Consider the following 23,272-nt stretch of genomic DNA (forward strand, 5'->3'; position numbering starts at 1 on the left):
TTCACAAAAAAAAAAAAAATTCTCGGAGGACTATGGCCAGAAGAAACTGCAACCACATAGTTCCAACTGGGAGCGGTGGGGGGCACATGAGTTCCCATGTTTTTTTTCTTGCGCCAGGGCAGTTAAAGCACGCCAATGCTTCTGCTCTATAGCACAAAGGCGGCCATGTGAATTTTGGAGTGAGTAAATGGAGGATCCACACCACACATGATGGCGGGTGGAGTTTTGTGTGTGTGTGTAAAGGACCTTAACAAAAATAATTTGGATTACTCAGCTGCATCTGTTCGTTTTTGTTTTTCTGTTTTGGTAAGAGTGCCAGGAGGCTCACGTTGGCCACTGATAAAGTGATAATATTGGCTCCTTCCTTTAGTACTAGCATATTTTGGATAATCACAATGAGCTGGCCGTGCATATCTGACAGTTGCTTCATTGTCTGTGTATATTTAAGGTGGATGAAGTGTGCCTTCATATTTTGCAGGTGCAGAACTGGAGACTGGGAGACCAAATAGGTGGCGATCCAATCTTGCTGCTCCTGAAAATTGGCAAAAAGCTTGATAGAAACCTATGGTGGGTTAGCTTTTTGTGTACACCAGGTAGATGAAATAGACAAAGTAAATATGCAGGATTTTGGACAATGGCTTCCTCAAACACAGAGCTCAGGCGATTTTTATTTCTCAAGTTTGATGTTGGACACTTCCTTAGAGATGCAGACTGGAAGTAGCGCGGTTGCATTATTGGGGAAAGAATCTGCTCATGCTTTTGGCATTACAAGTGCTGCTGGTCCAGTTGAAGTCAGTAGACATGATTCTGGGGCAATTGAAGAGGTTCAGAATGGTGCTGGACCAACTGAAGTCATTGACTTGAACAACACTCCACCACCAAAGGCCAAGAGGAAAAAGCACAGGCCAAAGGTCTTCAAGCCACCAAAGGCTCCTAAGGCTGCAACTCCCAAGCCTGCCAAGGCAAAGGAAGAAAAACCATCTGGCAAAAGAAAATATGTCCGCAAGAATACACAAGCAGGCCAACCTCCCCCAGAACAGACTGCGGATTCACTCAGCAGATCCAAGCCCAAACCGGTTAAGCGGCGTCTGAACGTTGATGGGGATGCTTTACGAGAGAGCGCACAACTTGGATATCAATCCCAGCTGAGATCTACCGATCCCAAGGATTATCAACCATGCGAGTCTTCTACCAGTCAAAGTAATGTCCAAACCCAGTTGCCATGCCATGTGGATTTTACCACCAGTTCAATGTACAGTTCGGCCAATCAGATGGCTGGTGCACAGTTACTGCCTGCAGATAATACAGAAACAGCAATTTACAGTTCAGCCAATGAAATAGCCAATGCACAGTTTTTACCTGCACGTTATATACCCAAAGGAATATTACTTGACCTCAATAGTTCTACAGATCAGATGCAAAATGAGTGTGCTAATTTTGTGGACAGGCCTGCACAATTTTTTCAGTCAGTAGTAAGGGGAACATTACAACAAGATCCTTTGCTAGAGGCCTGTACTGGCATGCCAGGCAAAAATTTACCTGATCTCAACAGTTCGATCAGTCTAATGCAGGGAATGCCAACTAATTTTACTGAATACTTGCTTTCTTCTCCACAAGCTTCTGTAAGAGAAACACAAATGGACAAACAGATGTTTAATTGTCACAGGATTCCTGAAAATTCATTTACGACTGCTCAGTGTTCTGAAGGGGTTGCAATGAGGGAAAATTTCATCACCAATCCTTATTTAAGAGAGGCTTGGGCAACCGACCAAATGTCTCATGGCTACAGATCGACACAAAACCCCATCTCACCGCCCAAGCACATTGAAGGGCATTCCATGATAGCAAATTTGAACGACCTCACACCGATAGACTATTTGAAGTTTCCGACCAGTTCTTACATGCAAACAGGTGGTGCACTTGGACCTCATGGTTCTCGCGGTTCATCACATATGCATGCACTGGATACCAGAGGAGAACATAATGCTTCCAATGGTGCTCATATTTTGTCAGGTGTGAATTTCAACCAGCAAAGGAATGGATGGACATCTGTAGATGCTTGCCATACTGCAACCTCTCAGGGTTCATATTTTCCTGAAAATTACAAAAGAATGAGAACAGATAATCATAGTAACCATCTGAATGGAGCTGTGGGTAACATTTCTACCCCATCTATGCATTTGTCCAACAATCGGAATACAAATGTGGTTTCAACTATCAACTCTAATGTGTTTACCTTAGCTGATGCTCAAAGATTGATAGTCCGTGAGAAATCACGAGCTTCCCGAGGAATGATTAGTTTTGGAGCATCAAGACACAATATGCTTAAAAGACCAGAAATGATCCAGCAACATTACCGACCTGCTATGCATGGCACTGCATACAGGGATTCTGTTGAAGCACCTGACGAACATTTCAGGCTCATAACAGAAAAGTTCACACAGTTTCCTAGTAATGTAAACACCCTTAGAAGCCAAAGCTTTAATCCGAGAACTGGAAGTCATCAACATCAGTTTTTGGAAGGCAACACAGTTAAAGGGTCAGATTTGCCGGTTGAACTGAATAAGCACAACACTCCCTCTCAAGATGATACTTGCAATAGCTTCTGCATTGGTGCTTCTCACGAGGTTGGTAGAAGTATCAGTGGGAAAAAAAATAGTTCCCCTGTCATTCCAACAACCCAGTCAAAGGATAATGACACTTTGGAAAAAAATAGTTGCCCACTGGAGAGTTCTGGAGAAGTTATTAGGCTCTTTACTAATCCAATAAATTCATCACCAGGTACTGATGTTCTGAGAAATGAGAATCATCAAGTGGAGGTTTGTGGAGAAACCACTGCAGCTAAAACCAGTGAGAAGCGAAAAGTAGGACGGCCCAGAAAAGAAATAAAACCTGGTGAGATTCCAAAGCCTAGAGGTCGTCCAAGGAAAGAAAAGGTGGCTGGTACAGAGCTTATGTCCAAAGATAGCCATACTGATCAATTACAAAATGAGGGTATTTGTAGTGTCTCTGGACATCGTGTGGTTGAGGCTCCTTGTTTCAAAGGGCTTAATACAGAAAGAAGTAGAGAAAGCTTTCCTGGAGCTATAGCACCCCTGGCGGATCTGGATCCTTTGGATCTCATAATTCAAAAGATAAAAGTCTTACACATAAGCAAATCAGATGACACTGGGACACCTGAGCCACATGGTGCTCTTGTCCCTTATAAAGGAGAATCTGGTGCAATTGTTCCATATGAGGGGAAAGTGAAAAGAAAACATGCTCGGGTCAAAGTGAACCTTGATCCAGTAACTGCCCTAATGTGGAAGTTATTAATGGAACCGGATATGGTTGATGGTTCTGAAGAGATGGACAAGGACAAGGAGAAATGGCTCGATGAAGAGAGAAAAATATTCCGAGGACGTATTGATTCATTCATTGCTCGCATGCATCTAGTTCAAGGTATTGCTGCTATTTCAAATGATTACTCCCGATAGGGCCTTATATATACTCTTTTACATATAGATAGAGTCCATGTATAGGATTCCAAAACCTGACATGGTCTAATGTTCTAACTTCTGAGTTTGTGTTAATGGGATGATCATTAATGGGTTGGGTTGCACTGTGTTCGATGTAGTTTTGTGTTTACGGATTTGCAGGAGGACACTTTTAAGGCTTTAACTCTTGAATGACCTCTGTGTATTTGCAGGAGATCGACGTTTTTCTCCTTGGAAAGGATCTGTTGTGGATTCAGTTGTGGGTGTTTTTCTTACTCAGAATGTCTCAGACCATCTTTCTAGGTGAATTAAAGCTTACAACCTATTTGATTAGAAGCCGTTTGTGACTAGCATTCTGAGGTTGTGTTGTTTGTCTGACTGTTTATTTATACTTTTTGCAGCTCTGCTTTTATGGCTCTCGCTGCAAAATTTCCTGCAAAGCCAGAAGTCTCTAGAATACCTGCAAGTAGGATGTTTCATGCCATGTCAGAAGAGAATGGAGATTGTTCTGGATTGTTTGGTGATTCTGTCAAGTTGCAGGGCGGTATCCTTGTTGAAGAGGCGAGTCATACAACAGGCTCATTAGTTATAACAGAAGAAGAAGGAAGCAACAGTGTTGGATTGTTCGAAAATTCTCCTGGAGATGGAGTGGACTGTGCAGCTGGAGTTTATTGTAATTCTTATGGGACACTGCCGGTTAGACTGCATGAGAGCAAGACACTGGCCGCGGGTACTAAAAGTGTTGTTGAAGCTGAAGATGTGGCACTGGAGGATGTTGTTTCGTCACAAGACTCTGCCATTTCATCTCAAAGTTCCCCAGATTATCTGTTTAACATGACCGATCACATGTTTCCTAGTACATATGTAAATTTTACAGCAGAAGATTCTGTTGGCAGAAATATGCCCAATGGTACGAGCAATTCCACCACATATACAGAACTTCTAAGGATGCAAGAGCTAAAAAGCAAGTTTAATGAAAAAATTGGTTTATCGGAATATGATCGATTTCCAGAGCCATGTGCAAACAAGGGGTCAATGCCCAGCGAAGTACATCATCTCAGCAGCAAGCATCAACCACTTCATGCTTCTGTCTCTCGTCACCACAATGGCCAAGCTCATCTGCCAGATCTTACACATGTCAGTTATTTAGAGCGCTCAGCATACAATGGATTTCATTCCAATGACACACGAGCTGAGACTATATTTAATGGTCCTTTACCTACTCCTGGAATTGACTCTGATAAAACCAAAATGGCTGATTCTTTAACTGCCCTTTTATATGATGTAGATGGATCTTTAAGTCAGGAAAAAATTCATTTCCCTTCTGCGACAACACGAGGAGCTGACTTCATTTCACCAATCATGGATAAGTATTTTCATCCGTCATGTTCAGAGACGGTTTCATTTGCTAAGGAGCACTCCATTCAAAATAATCTTTCAAGAAATGATGCTGTAGCTGCATTTGTGGAACAGCATGTAAGTCTGAACTTGCAAGAGAAATTTACTACCAAAGCAAAGCAAATTGGAGGTGAAAAACATCAGTCAGGATGTAGCCAACAGTATGATAATGTTGGACTTTTAAAAAACAAGGACGGGAGTCATTTTTCTTCAAACTTATATCAAAGCGAGAAATCAAATTCTCCACTCCTACAGGATGTTGCTTCAGATTCAGTAGAGAAACCCAAAGATACCAAAAAGGCTTTCCTTGAAGTTCCTGCTGACAAATCAAAAACAAAGAAGACAAGAGCTGGGGCTCGTAAAAAGAAAACATATGACTGGGATATTTTAAGAAAAGAAGTTATTGCCAACCGTGGAAATGAAGAAAGAGGTCAGAATGCAAAAGACGCACTTGATTGGGAAACAATAAGGCAAATAGATGTGAAGGAAATATCTGACACGATTAGAGAGCGAGGGATGAATAACATGCTGTCGGAGCGCATAAAAGTAAGTATGTCAGAAATTAATTATTAAATGAAGTACGGTATACCTCTAGTTGTATGAACACGTCCAATTAAATCTAGATTTTCCTATTTGGTGGAATATCATTGTCCAGTCATGTATGCTCATCTCTATCAATTTGTATTGTAGGCATTTCTAAACCGGTTGGTGACAGACCATGGGGCCATTGATCTTGAATGGTTGCGCTATGTGGATCCAGACAAAGCAAAGTAAGCTAAATCATTATATATGAGCTAACATTCATAACAGTACTTGTTTTTTCTACACATTGTCTCGTCATCGCTATTTGAGGAAAAATTATACGAGGCCTTCCATTGATTTTTTGTTTCAATCGGGCTTCATTTCTAAGTTACCAAACTAACACTTCATTTCTAAGGTTGAGACAAGAGAACATATTTATTCTTGTTGCTCGATTTCCTCAAAAGTTATCGAACATGCTGTGAACAATTGGGTTGAGAGAGAGAGAATAACATTGAGAAAATAGATAACTTTTTCTTGCTTGATTCCCTCAGAAGTTACACAGGCAACACCTAAATAGTACTCCTACCTCTTTATTTGACTTATTTTGTTTAACTAGGAATCCTCCTAGGTGTCTTCCCTGGACAGGATTCACACACCACAGCATATCCCTGTCTTGCTAGCCAGCTGGCCGCAATGCATCTGATATTGGTTTGATGCAATATGCTAACGTACGCAGAAGTATAGGTGTCTGATTGAATTGTAGTTAGTATGTCAAATTAGCTGTGACTCTTAAAAGGGCGCCGTTGACTGTATTATGTATAAATGGCTCTACTTGAACAGAATCTGGACTAAGGGGCTTGATTGATCAAATTAGAATACTGTAGGGTGCTCGTGTAGCTGTCATATCAAATTAGAATCTGGACTAAGGCTCTACACTGAAATCCTATTATATTTAGCCACAGATAAGATTACAGATATACCAGGCACAAGAAAAATAACTGTCATATCTTTACGAAATGCTTTATAGACTTTAACTAACATATCATCTTGACATTAATAACTGAAGTCCTATTTTGGGGACTGCAAAGTATGGACTAGTCATTTTTGTTTTGGGTCAGAAGTAGTATCTGGTCCTCTTTATCCTCTTTTTAAACAAAATTAGAAGCTTAATAAGAAGGAACTCAATTGGAGGTGGAAGAAACAATTCAATACTTTAGATGCATGGACCCATACGTGGTTATTCTAAAATTTATTGACCCATGTGACCTCAACCTTATTAGATGAATGTAGTTCATCCAGTTGTCTTGCACGGCTGTTCAGGTGGGAAGTTTACATGATCGACTGATTAGATGTTTGCACAGTGCACCCCATCTTTATATTTTGTGGCGTTGTGGCGATAGGCTAAATGCATGTAAAATTCTATTGTTGAATGGTTTTGACATTTAAAACATTCTTATTGTGTCTATTTCAGGGAGTACCTCTTAAGTATTAGAGGACTTGGACTCAAGAGTGTAGAGTGTGTGCGTCTTTTGACACTCCATCATATGGCTTTCCCTGTATGTTATTCTTTTCCTAATTTTTCTAATAATTATTCATTTAATTCTGGAGATTTATCTGCATCTTTTAATTATATGTGTAGGTGGACACAAACGTTGGTCGAATTTGTGTGAGGCTGGGATGGGTGCCACTTCAACCGCTCCCCGAGTCTCTTCAGTTGCATCTGTTGGAGCTGTAAGTGTCCTCAATCTTTACAGTTGGTTTGATTAGTATATACACAAATGACTGAGTATGATCATCCACTGCTGAAGGTATCCGATGCTGGAGAACATACAGAAATACCTCTGGCCTCGATTATGCAAGCTTGATCAGAGGACATTGTAAGTTCCAGAAACACTGTTAAATATTTACTTTGGAAAAGGTCAATTATCTGCAGGTATATAGTGACAATTTACATTGTGCAGGTACGAGCTTCACTATCAAATGATAACGTTTGGTAAGGTAAACATGAGATATATCAAATTTATTAAAGCAAAATTTAGTAATTGGCTTACTGTGTATTATTAAAATAGTTTTACTTTGTTTTCCTTGTCAGGTGTTCTGTACAAAAAGTAAGCCAAACTGCAATGCGTGCCCAATGAGAGCTGAATGTAAGCACTTTGCGAGTGCGTTTGCGAGGTAATGTCTTAAGATACTTGTATGTTGATATACATTCTACTAGGGTAATCAAATATTTGTGGGAGTTTTTTTTTTGTGTGTAAGTATGTATTGCAGTGTGTTATTTGGTAGTTACAGTCACCTGGAAACAAATTTGGTAGCTACAATACCTCCCTCGTGGATAACAATCTATTTACTACCTGGAAACAAATTTGGTAGCTACAATACCTCCCTCGTGGATAACAATCTATTTACTTGCTTGACGGCATCTACTGATAATAACCCCCTGCGTAAACTTGGGTTGCTGGAGAAGAAAATTCATTCCAGTTCAATAGTTCTGACAAATCCGGTGGAGCTATTAGCTCTTTCAATAGAAGAAATGAAACGCTAGTGGATGGCTGCACGTCGCTAACAAGTTCTATTTTTTATACAGTGCTAGGCTTGCTCTTCCTGGACCTGAAGAGAAGAGTTTAGTTACGACAGGAAAGCCAATCGCTGCAGAGAGCTGCCACCAGCCATATATAAGTTCTAGGCCTGTAAATCAACTTGAGTGGAATTCCCATGCCCATGACCATGTTTTGGATAATCGCCAGCCAATCATTGAAGAGCCAGCAAGTCCGGAACCAGAACCAGAGACAGCAGAGATTAAAGAGAGCGCCATAGAGGATCTTTTCTTTGACGATCCTGAAGAAATTCCTACAATCAAGCTTAATTTCGAGGAGTTTGCACAGAATCTCAAGAATTATATGCAAGTCAATAACATTGAAATTGAAGATGCTGATATGTCAAATGCCTTGGTTGCTATAACTCCGGAAGCTGCGTCTATTCCAACTCCTAAGCTTAAGAATATTAGTCGCCTAAGAACAGAGCATCAAGTGTATGTCCCGTCTTCCATAAATCCAGTAGCATTGATGATAATTATAGTACCCTCATGTTTTGTCATATTCGAGAAGTTTACGCATGATCTATACCTGAAATGTTATTATTTGACATCTCTACTTCTACGTGGCTGCAGCTATGAACTGCCAGACTCACATCCACTTCTGGAAGGAGTGAGTTCATAACACATTGTTGAAATTAAACTCTACTAATCGGGAATTAAGATCATAATGACGATATTTCCTTACTTTGTGCAGTATGACCAAAGAGAGCCTGACGATCCTTGCCCATATCTGCTCTCTATATGGACCCCAGGTAAGAAGCACATATAAGTTGAAAAGTATATGGCTTCCATACTCCTGTACGAACAAGGGTTCTTGATGTTTATTTAAATATAAAACAGGTGAAACGGCTCAGTCGACTGATGCGCCTAAGACATCTTGCAACTCATATGAGAGCGGTGAACTATGTGACAGCAGTGCATGCTTTAGTTGCAACAGTATACGGGAGGCGCAGGCTCAGAAAGTGAGAGGAACAATTTTGGTACGTTGTTAATTTATGCAATATTTGCCAGAGTAAAGAATGATAACTGTCTAACTATACGTCCTTGTGGGATCCAACTAGTGGGAACTAGTAATGTACGGCCAGTTTACCCATGTTTTATCGAGTTCGCTGTGACCGTTTAAAGGCCTATCAGGATTGTATGACTTCCTTAGGTATTCTGAATGATGGAGTTTTCGGTTTTTTCCCCGCTAGGCCCTTTGGAACATAGTTTAGAATTGTCAAATTCCTATGGATTGCATTCCTATTCCCTGATTCCATAATAAAGTCAAGTTGAGCTCAAACCTCATTTTATTGTACTTATAGAAATCTGAGGCATCCTCTCTCTCCAAGAACTTGTTTCCTCCAAAATTTGGTGCTGGTTCCTAAAAACAATCCAAAACAGCGTTTGTAAACTTCCTATGTTTTACAATCCTGTGGGAATCCATAGTATGTGACATCTTCTTGCTCTGTTTTCCATATTCCAAAATTTCCTATCCTCTGTCCCAAAGAATCCCTAAAGAAAAAATACAGAGAAAAAACATGGAAGAAAGTTCTTCGAACCGCCTTGGCCCAGTATCCAACTGGTCTGTAGAACCAAAGATTCAAATCCAATTGGACCATTCATAGTTGGTAGATAAGTTGTTGAGATGAAGTATTCATTGGAAAGGCTATTCTGATAATCAGTTTTTATTTATCGTGCAAGCACACATAATCTGATAGACAAGATGATTTTTTTATAGCAAGTTGAACTTAACTTTTGGTTGAACATCTGTTGTCTAAGCCAGACAGTTGTACCAGTTATGATGTGCTATTGAAATTTCATGGTTTTAGCTAGTAACCATGTTTCTTACTCAGGGTGCGTTTGGCAGCAACTTTTTTTTGAAGTATTCCAAACGGACGCGCAGTTTTATAGTACTTTGGTTTTAGAAAAACTTGGATGCCAAACAGAGCCTTAGGCTTTATATTGTTTGAAATAAGATGTGCTATTCTTTCTTTGTTTTACTACCAACCAGGAACCAGCTGACTCCCTTGTTTCTTATTCAAACAAGCATTTCAATTGGCAGCACGGTCATACCATGTTAAAATGTTTTAGCTGGTTGATCAGGTCAGCTTGTGCACATAGCTTGGTCCGGTAGCAGCAAGTACATTGCGGGGGCAGATCAAAGATCCATACTAGTGGCCGACCAGTAAGATGTCCTGTAGGAATTGGTGTACAAGTTATATTCCAGGGAGAAGAATAAAAAGAGACTAGAAGATGATTCTTAGTAGTCTTAAAATCCTGAACACCTGATAGATGTCAAGTGTTATAACGGAGACGAAATGGCTTATGTCAAATCCTTCCTGTCTCGACTAATAGTGTGATGTATTAGTTGGTGTACAGTTTTGGTGTTTGTGCATGACACAGTGAGATTGATTGTTCTGGTCCTTTGGAGTGCGTGAGAAGTAAACTAATGACTTCGCTCATTGTGACCTTGCATTGTGCCGTGTGGAAGTCAAGAATTATTGCCATTGCTTAAATTGCATTTGGTTGACCCGCCATGTCCCATGTTGTACATACTATCCACACTACGATGAAACTGAATATATTTTAAACATGTTGTAGTTGGATGGTATCTGGTTGTACATACTATCCACACTACAATGAAACTGAAATTACATACATTATCCACCGTAGTATGTACAGAAGTTCAGTATGCAATTATCATTGATTCAATGAGGCTATGTATTATTATCTTCAAAATGGTAGCGTCTAACTATCTTTGTTTTGTTGATTAACTCAAATAGGTACCATGCCGAACAGCTATGAGAGGAAGTTTTCCACTCAATGGGACATATTTTCAAGTAAATGAGGTAATGGTTGAAAGTACTTACAGCTGACTTTAGTTTAAGTGGTTTAAACCATTTTATAGAAATTGCAAATATTCCTGATATCAAATTTACTTATAACTATTCAAATGTTATACTGCAGGTATTTGCTGATCATGACTCAAGCCGAAACCCAGTTGATGTTCCAAGGAGCTGGATATGGGACCTTCCTAAGAGAACAGTTTACTTTGGAACTTCAACTCCTTCAATCTTTAAAGGTATTTCCATAATAAATGACAACCGAGTGTGCTCCTATCTTTTAAACCATAAAGTTGGACCAAGAAGGTTTGAGATAGACAAAATAAAGTACTGGCAACGTAACTCCAGTTCTTGTCTGACTATTATTATGTTCCCACTTACTAGTTTGTTGGAATATTTTTAGTGCTGTTTTTTTTCGAAAACTCACTGGGGGGAGGGGGAGGGGGAGGGGGAGGGGGAGGGGGGTGTCAACGAATTCCCCACCTGAATTTTAACTGCTACAGGCAGCAGCCCAACAGTTTTCGCTTATTACACCATAGTTACAAACACAACAGAGACACCAGCTGAAAGCAGCAATGGTCAGTCCCCGTCTGGCCTGACAACAGCGAGCCATGACAGTACTTATTAAATTTTTTAGTGATGCTAATATGGCATGAGATTGGTTGGAGCATATATGAGCATCTAGCTGGCCATCGGTGCAATACTACTGTCTAGGGCGTGGGTAGAGAAGAATAATCCAGTTGCACAGCTTCGACATCGATGCAGCAGTGTATGTAATTTCAACTAAAAAAGTGTACTAACCGTAATGTGTTAGGAAATTCTTGGCATATATAATTCGGCATATCAATTGACATTTGCAAAATATGTCATCTGACCTGGAATCCTGGATAACCTTTAAAGTTAACAATTTGACTTCAGATTATCAGCATCCAATTAATGATGAGCCATGCCTTAATTCCTCTAACTGACAATGCCACGCGGATTGTCGCTGGGCTTGGATGCAGTGAGATATTCTTTAGACCTGGTGGGCAACCCAATACGTAATCACTATTTTTTTTTGGGCCTGGATGCCTGTGCACCAGGAAACACTCACAAAAAAAATGAGACCAGCCAGGAGCCCTGCGGTGGAATCGAGCCGAGCCGAGCCGGCTCGAGGCTCGGCTCGGTAAGGCTCGAAGAAAATCGAGCCGAGCCTGGCTCGGCTTGCTGCTAATTGGAAACTGAAAAGCAGGCTCGAGGCTTGGCTCGGAGGGCTCGAGGCTCGGCTCGTACGGCTCGCGAGCCGTCAGCAAAATACACAGCAGTCCAACTTGTCTCTCCCCATCCCCGCGTGCCAGCGATTCCCCGACCCCCAATGGAGTCTTCCTCTCTGCTCCATGACCTTGAGACTCGACTGGTGGCTAGGGTTAGCCGGCGGCGCCGCCGCCCTCCACTACCAATGCTGGCCACCACTGCCCCCATCTCCGACTCCGTCTCCCATGGATCCGATCCTACACCCTTTCCCGGACTTCGCCTAGGATGCGCGCTGCTGCAATTGTTAGGGGCGTCTGCCGCTTGCCGCTGGCCGGCCCTCCGCGGTTCGGCCCGCGCGCCTTCCCTCCGCTTGCCAGAGACGTACTAGTCTAGTTCAGAGCTTATTTGGTCTCCGCTCTTCTTTGCTCTGCTTTTTGGAGTAATATGTTCAGAGCTGAGTTCTAGATCGATTCTGGCCAGAGGTGTACTAGAATCTGGTATGTGCTAGTCTCCTGCTAGAATAGATTTCATATATCGGTCAATTCAATCTTTGATATTCTCTCGTACTGAAGACACACAGTTGATAGATCTTGATCGGTTCACAAATTATTGAATGCTCAGATCAGTCGAAAATCAATTTAGTGACAAAGAAATAGCATAAATTATTTACATAACTTGCTTGTCTGAAATATTATCCAGGCAGATGCAAATTAATTTAACTTGTTTGGTCACTTTAGTTGCTGGCATGTCGTGTACAACATAAAACCTGAAGCAATTGTTGTTTACAATTGTGAAATGTTAAATTTTTAGTAAAAGGTGTGGTTTTTCTTTTTTATAACATCGAGCCTTCGAGCCGGCTTGCAAGCTTCATCGAGCAGGCTTGTCGAGCCTCGAGCCTTGATCGGAAGGTTTAGGCTTGGCTTGTCCGACCTTCGAGCCAAGTCGAGCCCGAGCCAAGCCTTGTCGAGCCCGAGCCGAGCCTCGAGCCTCGAGCTTCAAGTCCACCCCTAAGCCCTGGCTGGCTTTGCTTTATAGAAGAAAAGCTCCGCGAGCACCCGTCAATCCGAGAATTCGAGCCCGGGTGGGCAGCACGCGCTCTCGCTGTGCTAACCAACAGGTCGACGCCCTGTTCTCACCAGGAAACACTCACATAGATCCGCCCCCGCTAACGTCAATTGCCAAGTCCCATCTTACGGAGATCTAAAAGATGCAGCACCAACCTATACGACAGGACCTTTCCATTCACCACATGCTGGACAACTACCCACTCTGGCTATGGCATCCCCCTTGCTGGCCGGCGGCCAATGCTCCCTCCTCATATCCAGACTACCACCCCCAAGCTCCCACCTGCAATCCGTACTGTTGCTTCAAAAATGTTGTGCAAACAACACATTTCAGTAAGTAGGGCTGTCAATGAGCTGAGCTCGAATAAGCCAGAGTAGACCACGTGCCTAGGGTCAATGTTACCAAATGGTGCTCAAGCTATGAAGTCACCTGACCAAACTCGATATGAAGATCTCATTTGTGCTTATTAGATGAGACCTTACTCCCAAGCAAACCTCGATAGTTACTCATTTGCACTCGTCTAAATAGGTATGTGGAAATATGTTTGCATGCATGATTAGCGCAGGTCTGGATACATTAGGTGGTGATGTTAGAGTCATTAAAACCTTCGTTGATGGAGTTTTAAATACAAGATAAGTGCAATGAGACATTCGTGACGGTTTTAGCGGCGTGGGAGCCTAGAGTTTTAACTACAAAATGTGTAAGCGAGGGAGGTAGGCTCTATGAGTTCTTGAATTGAATTCAAATGAACAAATCACTTAGCAATTGTTGATAAAATCCTTTAAACGTTAACATTTGCTAAAAAAAATGCTAATTACACCAAAAACTTGGGAATTGGGAAAGACTAGATGTTGAAAGAAGTGGCCCATTTAGCAAAATCTAATGTTGCCCCCTAGAGAATCAGTTTTCACCTGGTTTCATATTCACGTACGGGAGATTGGCAGATCGTGTTTGTTAAGCACCAGAATGTACTCCCACATCGCTTTGTCTTGTGTCAAGTGGAGTTTCATACTAAGTTACTAACTGTATCAGCCTTATAAGCAATCTATCTTTGGCGGATTATGATGTACTGGACAAACACTAAAAAAAGGCAATGGTTAATGATAGATTGCCTCATCAAGGTTGTGCAGCCGATTATGACTTACATATTTCTTTTGCAGGTTTAACAACTGAAGAGATACAACATTGCTTTTGGAAAGGTAATCATCTAAATGTTTTTTTATTACTGTGTGATATCCAGTAAAAAGAAACATGAAGAAATGGACAGATACCTGTTTGTGATAGCTTGAACACATAGGAAACGATTGCACACAAAAGGTTTTGTACTCCCTCCAATCCACATTAAGTGTCGGGGGTTTCGTTCGAATTTAAATTTGAACTAAAGCCCTGACACTTATTATGGATTGGAGGGCGTAGCATCTTTGAAGGAGAGAATCAGAGAGTATATATATATATATTTTAAGTTTTTTACTTTACCTTTTTAAATTTGTTAATTTCACAAACACTAGTTTTATTTCCGTATTTCCATTGCTGAAGTGGTTGGCTTGCAAAGTCTGTTACTACAAATGGATATAACATATGCTGTCGTGTGACATTTGTCTTGCATAATGGGAATGGGTGTGATCAAAACTATTTCCTAGAGTAAAAAATTATTTCCATTTGTTTGCTGACATTTTTTTTGAATTTCTTGACCTTTTCATGCCCCAGGGTGGATATCTAAATACCTATTATTTGCAAAAGAAAAAGCGTAGTCCATAACTGCATAGCATTGCGGAAATATTTTCATACAAAACCTACTTGTACTAAATTACCCAACAAATATAAATACATTAATTAAAATATAATATTGGCCAAATACGATTTACTTTGTCGCACCAGACAGTAGCAAGTATTGTATGGTCTGATGCTTTGTCTGCTCCCAAAAGGATATAATTATCTTACATATCGGCTTTATTTGTCAACAAAAGAAAAGTTTGGGAATTATTTGTTGTTGAGGATTTTCATATTGGAAGTAGACAAGTATAGGAAATCTGCAGGTGTAGAAAGCGTATTCATCCATGAGGGATGTTGGACGAGGCTATGATGGGGTAGAATGCTATTGTAATTTCTTTTTAGTTCAATTGGGATGGTTCCAGTAACAATTTTACTCACGATTATTGTTGTATTGTTGTAGGTGCTTAATTTGTGTTCTGAACATGTGCAGGATTTGTGTGCGTTAGGGGCTTTGACAGGATATCTAGAGCACCAAGACCACTGTACGCGAGGCTTCACTTTCCAGCAAGCAAAGTTACCAGGAATAAAAAGGGTCAAGCGTCTGCAGCTGCAGATGACGCATAGGAGCGTTATGAGAGTTAAAAAGGTACATAGAGGAGACCCTGCCAGAAGATCACTGACCTGAAAATGGATCACTGAGCAATAAGTTGCTGTCGCCAACTCAACCATTTTTAGCCTTGTGCATCTGTGAACGTTATGAATGTGAGCCACTCGCTAATTTGCGAAGCTGACATTATTCAGCAACATGATCCATTACTATAGATTTATGCTTGTTTGGTACCATTCAAGGAGCCCCGATACAGCTGACGGGGAGAAGAGAAAGTAGTCTGTTATCTGGCCATTCTGGTCGTAGTTTCATGTGATCTCAACCAACTGTTGTACAAGGGAGACTGTCACCCATTCAAAGTTGTTGTTCAGTAGTTCATGCGAACGATGTCAAACTATTCGTCAATTATTTCATTGTTTCATTGATGAGACCATTTGGCTCTTTACTCCTGTTACTTAGCTACAGCGAAAACAGAATGTAATGAAAAAAATAATTTGTTATGTGATGTTGAGACATTTTTGTCAAATACTCCGTCCCTCTTTACTTCGAAATATGTGCTATGTGTCACCAAAGTTTTGCCTTGAAAGTTGAAATGCGTTGTGGCCTTGTATACAAAAATGGTTATATTATAGTGTGTGATAATAATTATCATTTCTATGGGTATTACTCGTTGGAAATCCAAAATGAAAAAAAAGAGAAGACAAGTGAGAAACCAATACTTGGTTGAATGTCGAGGTAAGAAAAACGGTAAAAAGGAGAATTGTCTTGCTTATACAACTAAGAGATGCTTCCTTGGTGAAAAAGATATGACATTCATCTAGACACGTGAACGAGTGTTTTGACACGAGATCAAGAAAGAGCCATGGCGGTGACTATAGCGGACGGAAACAAGGTCAACAAGGTGGTGGGTGGCGAGAAGAGCAAGACGATCACCTTGAAGAGCTCTGATGGCGATCAATTCGAGATGACCCGCGAGGCGGCGGTGATGTTGCAGTCTCGCAAACCATCCAACACATGATCGAGGATGACTGCGTCCCTCTCCCCAACGTCGGCTCCAAGATCCTGGCCATGGCCGAGTACTGCAACAAGGCAAGCTCCGACAATGCCCAGTGAGAAGGAGGACCTCAAGAGCTTCGACGAGAGCTTCCATGCTGTTCGACATGATCCTCGCCGTCAACTATCTGGACATCAAGGGGCTTCTGGACCTCGGCTGCCAGATGGTCGCTGACATGATGAAGGGCAAGTCAGTCAAGGAGATTCGGAAGACCTTTAACATCAAGAACGACTACACGCCGGAAGAGGAGGAGGAGATCCGAAGGGAGAACCCGTGGGCTTTCGAGTAGATGACCTAGCTAGGACAATGTTTCATTAAAAAAAAAAATTCTGGCAGATTAATTACTATTTCAACATTTTCCTTCTTTAATTCAATTCTTTTTTGGTTAACATAGTCTACTTTATCATCCACATCGGCGAAAACTATATGCTTTTCGGTTTACCTATATTTAGATATTCCAACAAAATTAATTCTGTACTTTTATTTGTTGGTTGGAAACTCCGCTTGATGCAAACCATAGATGATGCAAGTTTAGACGGGAGGCTCAAGACGAACCCAACTTTAAATTAATAAAACCTCAACCGTCAAAGTACAACGAAGACGCACAACAGTTCACAACAACATATTGCAAATCACGAATCTACGATCCCGACAACAAACTAGGTTGCTGAAACACCAACACACAGAAGGAAGTCGCGCCCCCAACGCAAACACCTAACCAGCTCCAAGAACTAAACCAAGCAACAAACAGCAACACCGATAATGGCAGGAAGCAAGAACAACGACGGTGATCACTCCGGACAGTCCTTGATGCTGGCATGGAGCGTATGCATCCTGCCAATCTCCAGCTCCAACATCTCCCGATTCTGTATCCTAGTCACTGACTTTCACACCTGCAAATACATCAATATTTTATATAAGTCATTAGCAAGTTGGGAGGAAAAGATCCCTTCAATCGTAAACTTGTTCCTAATATTTCACAAAGCGCACCACAAAGCCGTACAATTAATCCAAAGTACCTGCTTAGTTTGACCCACCAAACTGTCGAGCAACCTATAAACTTCCACGAAATAGGAAGGATTCCAAGAAGAAAAGAGTAATTCCTTAACAGCACTCTACGTAAATTTGGCCAACATACACAGAACTATGCGAGGTTTCTCATACTCAATACACATGGCACACCGACTGGTCGACAGTCCCTATAGTTCAGGCTGGGCAATCAGCGACAAAGAAAGATGAGCAAGAATTAAGTTAATTTCTTTAAAATAGGAGAGTTTGACCTATATACTGATCCTCGGGAAAAGAAAACCTCGATTCAGCGTAACATGGTACTGCACATCCTGAATGCCCAGAGAGCGTCCCCTCTATGATCGATCTCAGGCAACCAAATCCATGGCATAATAATTGCATCAGGTTAAAGATAAAAATACAGACATTCTATTTAAAAATCTCTTTTAACCCATGTATCAATGTTCGGGAGGAAAAACTGTAACATCTGCCACTTTGTGCAGAGGTGCAAATTCAAACATGCAGGTGAAAATTCCTGAGGCCTTGTTTACTTCTCTCGTATTTTTCTTCCCAATGGGTATGGGGATGAGAGGGGATTTGGTGTTCACCCAATCCCCTCAAATACCCCTCCCCAAAAATACACTAGTATGATGGAGAGTTTTTGATTTAGGTAAAAAATGTGGGGATGGAAGGGGATGGGAGGGGATATCTCGGGATTATGTCGTTCAAAACCGGAGAAGTAAACGGACTAGTGGGGATTTTCCGGGATACAAAATAATCCCCTCCCATCCCCATAAATACCCTAGAAGTAAACAAGGCCTGAATGGTGCCACACCCACCCACATTGAATTTTTTTTTTCGATAAAGGGAATATATTAATATCAAATGATACCAATTACACCTAACCTCTGCAACAATGCACTGCTCTAATAACATTACGGATGCACACAGTCAAAAAAAGAGAAGAAAAAAACTAAGAAATAAAAGTCCCGCTACATTATCCCAGTCGTAGCAACAGTAATACATCCACCACCAAGACAACACCTGCAATTTAGACTCTTCAAAAGCGACGCCTCCAAGAAGGGAACAGTGTACCAGCGCCGTCGTCGCCCGATCAAAGATTTTAGGTTTTCACCCTAAAGATAGTCTCCGCTCTTAAAACAATGCCTTCAACAAGGACATTTTCAGGCACAACCAGTTAAGGCTAGACCTTGGGTTTTCATCCTGAAAGGTAAGACTCCGAACTTCATATGTGCTGCCGCCCCACTTTCATACCACTGTTTTCGAAGTCCGGAACACCAAGCAAGCCCCTCAACAACGCAAAGACTTGAACCTCCATTAGCTAGTCCTTCAATCCGGGCTTCATGATATTCTCTTCTTCTGACTTCACCATGGATCAACTGTCACTTGGTGTCAACACAGAAAAGAGCTTCACGCAGCATCCTCCAGAACCAAATGGCCGGAATAAAAACATGGGTGCGCACGACCGAATACCACCGATCCAGCAAACTCTAGGCAATAGAAGCACTGTTACATTCGCCGGTGGCGCCTTCCGGAACTCAACACACCGGCCAGATCATGAAGGGCAGGCCTCTGGCAGGTCTTCATCTTCGCCCAAGATGGACCCTAGGACCGCCGCCTTTATTCAGGTCAGGCCCCCACGCCGGCGACCACCCCAGGGTGGCCATGGTTGCCGCCAGAGACACCAAGCAGATCGCGTAGTCCGGAGACACCGCAACCGAGAGCCAGCCCTCCGGCCGCCGATAGGCGAGGAGAAGGGGACCTAGGGTTACCCCTTGCAGTCCGCCCCCACCCCTCCCTCCGCCGCCGGCAGGGCACACCACCGCCTCGTCGTCCGTCATGCCGTCACCGAGCTGAGGCTAGGCGCCGCCACCGAGGTCCCCGACGAGAGGGCCGCGCCCCAGCCAGCCATACACGGTGGCCCTCCGCAGCCAGCCCGAACACCGACAGATCTGGGCGCGGGGGCCATGGTCCACGGCCTCCACGCGACCTCCGCGCAGAGGAGAAGTTGGGCCACACCACCCGTCACCACCGCGTCCCCGGGGCCGCCGCCCCGGCTTGCCAGCGCCGGCGAGCCTCCAAGCCCAAACGGGTCTAGATCGGACCCATCTAGGCCCAGATTGGGCCCTGGCTGGACCAACGCCCGCAGCAGCACGGTAGGGGCATCGCCGCCGCCCGCCAAGCCACCAAGCCCGCCGCCGCCACTCCCCAGCGCCCGCAGATCCCTGCCGTCCGGCCGCCGCGCGTGACGGAGCAGGCAGGAGCGGATCCCAGGCCTTAAGCGCGTCCACCGCGGCTCTCCCCCAGCCAACTTCGGTGGTGAGGGGCGCCGCCACCGCTCGCGAAGCCTCCACCGACTCGCAAGCGCGATTGATGTATGCGGTCACACACATTGAAACTATTTGTATCCAGTCGTATATAGTTGCAACAACTGATAATGCTGTTTGATCACCAGAGACCGAACAGCAAAACATTGGTTGGACTGGGAAACATGAATACAAAAATCACTTCTGCAGTAGAACGGTGAGGAAAAAAATGATAGCCCCTCTATCTTCCATGAACCCTTCTTCCCTTCTTGAGAAAAACTTGCGCTACAATGCAACTTCATCCATCCGGTTTCAATTTTCTTACAATATTCTTTAGCTTTTTTTTTTTTTGCGCAGAGAGAACAGATAATATTGACCAAGACTAGACTCTTTTACAGAGAAGCCCAGAAAGCGAAGAAAATTACAAAGAGGTCCAACTGAGCCCTATCATCGTCTTCGTCGCGCAGCACATCACGCCGGCGAAACCCGCCGCCACACCTCCACACAAAGCTTGGACTGGGAGGCTCCCCCGACCGGCCGGGAAGTCGACGTCCCTCGGCACCTGAGCACCTCCATCCTACACCACATCGGACGACGAAAGCTTGGTCAACATCAGCCGCTCGCTCCAGATCTTCGACCACCGGAGCCGCCAGCACGGCCTCCGGCAAGGGGAAAGCGTGACCCGCAGCTCCACCGAACCGCGGACGCCAAAGGACAGAGGATACGCCATGGAGCTCCACCGGAACACCAGGGCGAAGGAAGGGACCGCCATCCTCAAAACGCCTCACCGACGCCACCGCCGCTTCCTCAGCGCCGCCAGCAGGCAAACCACCGCTACCTACACTATGTACACGGCGAGATCCGTCGAATCCCCATCCTCCTGCCGCCGAAGCGGCCGCCGGAGGGTGAGGAATCGGCCGGATCGACGCCGGCGAGGTGGGAGCGGAGGAAGGGTTCAAGAAATCACCTTATCACTGTAGGAGGGGATAAGAGAGGTCCAGTCTTTAGCTTCTTTTTCTTCCTGTCTGCTATTATCCTCCGTGCTGAACATGGCTTGCTTTCCTTTCTCATCGAACATCGGACTGAATCATGCGATAATTTTAGAGTCATGCAAATATTAATTTTTCGTGAGCAATATGAGCAAATGGAGTTCACTTGGATGCCATTTTTTCCTTTAAGTAAGCCTCGTAATCATCGTGGATTTGGGTTCGTAAGCGTAGGAGGAGTTGTTCCGATGCAAATCATGTACACGTGTATCCTGATGCATCGTAATGTATACGTGCTCATTTTTGTCTGCCAGGAGAACAATCGGAACCAGGATAGTATATCGAGTCGGTCTCATCTTTCCTTGCGTGGCGCCGGTCTGGCCCTTCAAATATGGAGGCCCCGAGGTGGTCGATCAAAATATCGCAACGATCGAGATCGAGCGTTCCAATCGAAACCTGACCGATTCTTTCCACATACGAGAGCCCAAGCAAGAGCGCCATGGCTGCGACGACGGCGGACGGGAATAAGGCCGACGAGGCCCTGGGCGGCGAGAAGAGCAAGATGATCACGCTGAAGAGCTCCGACGGTGAGCAATTCGAGACGACCCGCGAGGCGGCGGCGATGTCGCAGACCATCCAGCACCTGATCGAGAACAACTGCATCGACAACGGCGTCCCTCTCCCCAACGTCGACTCTAAAACCCTTGCCATGGTCATGGAGTACTGCAACAAGCACGTCGCCGACAGTGCCGACGAGGAGGGCCTCAAGAGCTTCGACGAGAGCTTTATCAAGGTGGATCCGGACACGCTGTTCGACATCATCCTCGCCGCCAACTATCTGGAAATCAAGGGGCTCCTGGACCTCAGCAGCCAGAGGGTCGCCGACATGATCAAGGGTAAGTCGGCTGAGGAGATTCGGAAGACGCTCAACATCAAGAACGACTACACGCCGGAGGAGGAGGAGAAGAACCGAAGGGAGAACCCGTGGGCGTTTCGCGATTGAGTAGATGACCTAGCTAGCTCGGGAAAAGATAACTTTGATTCAGCGTAACATGGTAATGCATATCCTGAATGCCAGAGAGCGTCCCCTCTATAATCGATCTCAGGCAACCAAATCCATGGCCTAATAATTGCATCACTCTAAAGATAAGAATACAGACAATGAGACAAGCTTATTTAAAAATCTTTTTAACCCATGTACTCCACTTGTGTGCAGAGGTGCAAAATATTTTTTTTTTTTTGAGAAATGCAGAGGTGCAAATTCACTACGCTTGTATGCAGAGGTGCAAATTCAAACAGGCAGGTGCAAATTCTTGAATGGTTCCACAAACATGTGATGCGAGCGATGTATTCTCTACTGAATTTCAAAATATTTGGAACACACGTGGTCTATCCTCTGCAAGAACTCAATAGGAAATCATCGATAGGTAGCCATATATCCTTATGCGGTGGGATTTTACATGTTGATAGCACTAACGTTTGAAGGGGTAAATAGCTCCTATGCGACGTCTTTCCGTGGAATTGTCTGAAACGCAATATTGTTCGCAAGAATGGCTTCTGTGTGGCGTTTCCCGCAGCCCAAATTGCTCTCATGCGACATGGGCCTTAATCGTAGTAGAGATCGTTATTCGTTTGGATTATGTGAACTAAGCGGTACCGACACAACTTATCCACCTTAGCGCTTACCCTTACTATGTCAGTTAGCATGAGACCCACTGTAACATCCCAATATTTTCAAAAGTTAAAAGTTCATGCATTCATATCATTCTTGCATTAAGTGCATCACATAAAATAACAAACACATGCGGTCAAGCACCGGAAACCCTAAATCATCGATTTGTCGCCTTATGGTCTTGGTACCATTTTATTTTATTGAGCTTTCAAGTTTGTTTAAAACACCTCTACTATAGTCCCAAATTAATTCTCTTATTTTTACAAAAATTTAGAAACAAATTTGAGTTAATTCGGAGCTACGGTTTAAAAATTATGCGAGAAACAAAAAGAGAGAAATAGAAAAAAAAAAGAGGAAACCGGCCGAGTTGGGCCGACCGAGCCGCGCCAGCCCAACCCGGCCGGAGCCAGCCCAGCCGCACCCTGCTCTTTTCTTCTCCCCCACGAGCTGACAAGGTGGTCCCCACCAGGTCGTCTTCAACCTCCATTCAACAGCCATCAAAGCCATTAACGCTCTTGAAAGCTTCCGTTACAAAACCGGCGATCGCCGGAGTAACTCTCCCCCATCAAACCGTCCGCCCCCTGCCCTCCCTAAGCCTCCTATAAATAGCCCCGGCCCTCCTCTCTCTTTTGCGCCACTCATTTCTCTCTATCGCGCCGCCAGGCTGAGGTAATTGCTCGCCGGAGCAAGTCCCCGGCCGCCACCTTCGGCGACCGTCCCCGGCCGCCCGCGACCTCCCCCGGCCACGCAACCCCCGCCCGCGCGTCGGACTCGACGCGGCCGACCCCGT

General features: G+C 43.7%; 2 protein-coding genes and 1 pseudogene across 3 annotated transcripts; all 3 read left to right on the forward strand.

The window, feature by feature from the left end:
* Positions 1-568: 568 nt before the first annotated feature.
* On the forward strand, positions 569-15,868 carry LOC124651098 (protein ROS1A-like). Of its 2 annotated transcripts, XM_047190240.1 has the most exons (17): positions 569-3,441; positions 3,689-3,779; positions 3,878-5,420; positions 5,565-5,644; positions 6,868-6,952; positions 7,036-7,127; positions 7,205-7,273; positions 7,358-7,394; positions 7,489-7,571; positions 7,984-8,427; positions 8,566-8,602; positions 8,687-8,744; positions 8,833-8,972; positions 10,758-10,823; positions 10,942-11,056; positions 14,276-14,314; positions 15,319-15,868. In XM_047190240.1, exons 1-17 carry the CDS (start codon positions 618-620, stop codon positions 15,450-15,452), a joined length of 5,937 nt encoding a protein of 1,978 aa, XP_047046196.1. In that variant the 5' UTR covers positions 569-617; the 3' UTR covers positions 15,453-15,868. The 2 variants fall into 2 exon arrangements, 1 of the variants encoding a protein (XP_047046196.1); XR_006987274.1 differs by lacking the exons at positions 8,566-8,602; positions 8,687-8,744; positions 8,833-8,972; ... (2 more) ...; positions 14,276-14,314; positions 15,319-15,868 and having other exon boundaries at positions 7,358-7,389; positions 7,984-8,095.
* Positions 15,869-16,297: 429 nt separating this feature from the next.
* On the forward strand, positions 16,298-16,778 carry LOC124656569 (annotated as a pseudogene).
* Positions 16,779-21,309: 4,531 nt separating this feature from the next.
* LOC124656615 (SKP1-like protein 1) lies at positions 21,310-21,813 on the forward strand. The gene has a single exon (XM_047195327.1). The coding sequence runs from the start codon at positions 21,310-21,312 to the stop codon at positions 21,811-21,813; it is 504 nt and encodes a 167-aa protein (XP_047051283.1).
* Positions 21,814-23,272: the final 1,459 nt, after the last annotated feature.

This window comes from Lolium rigidum, chromosome 5 (assembly GCF_022539505.1).
Source record: "Lolium rigidum isolate FL_2022 chromosome 5, APGP_CSIRO_Lrig_0.1, whole genome shotgun sequence".
In the NCBI taxonomy this organism is placed as follows: Eukaryota; Viridiplantae; Streptophyta; class Magnoliopsida; order Poales; family Poaceae; genus Lolium; species Lolium rigidum.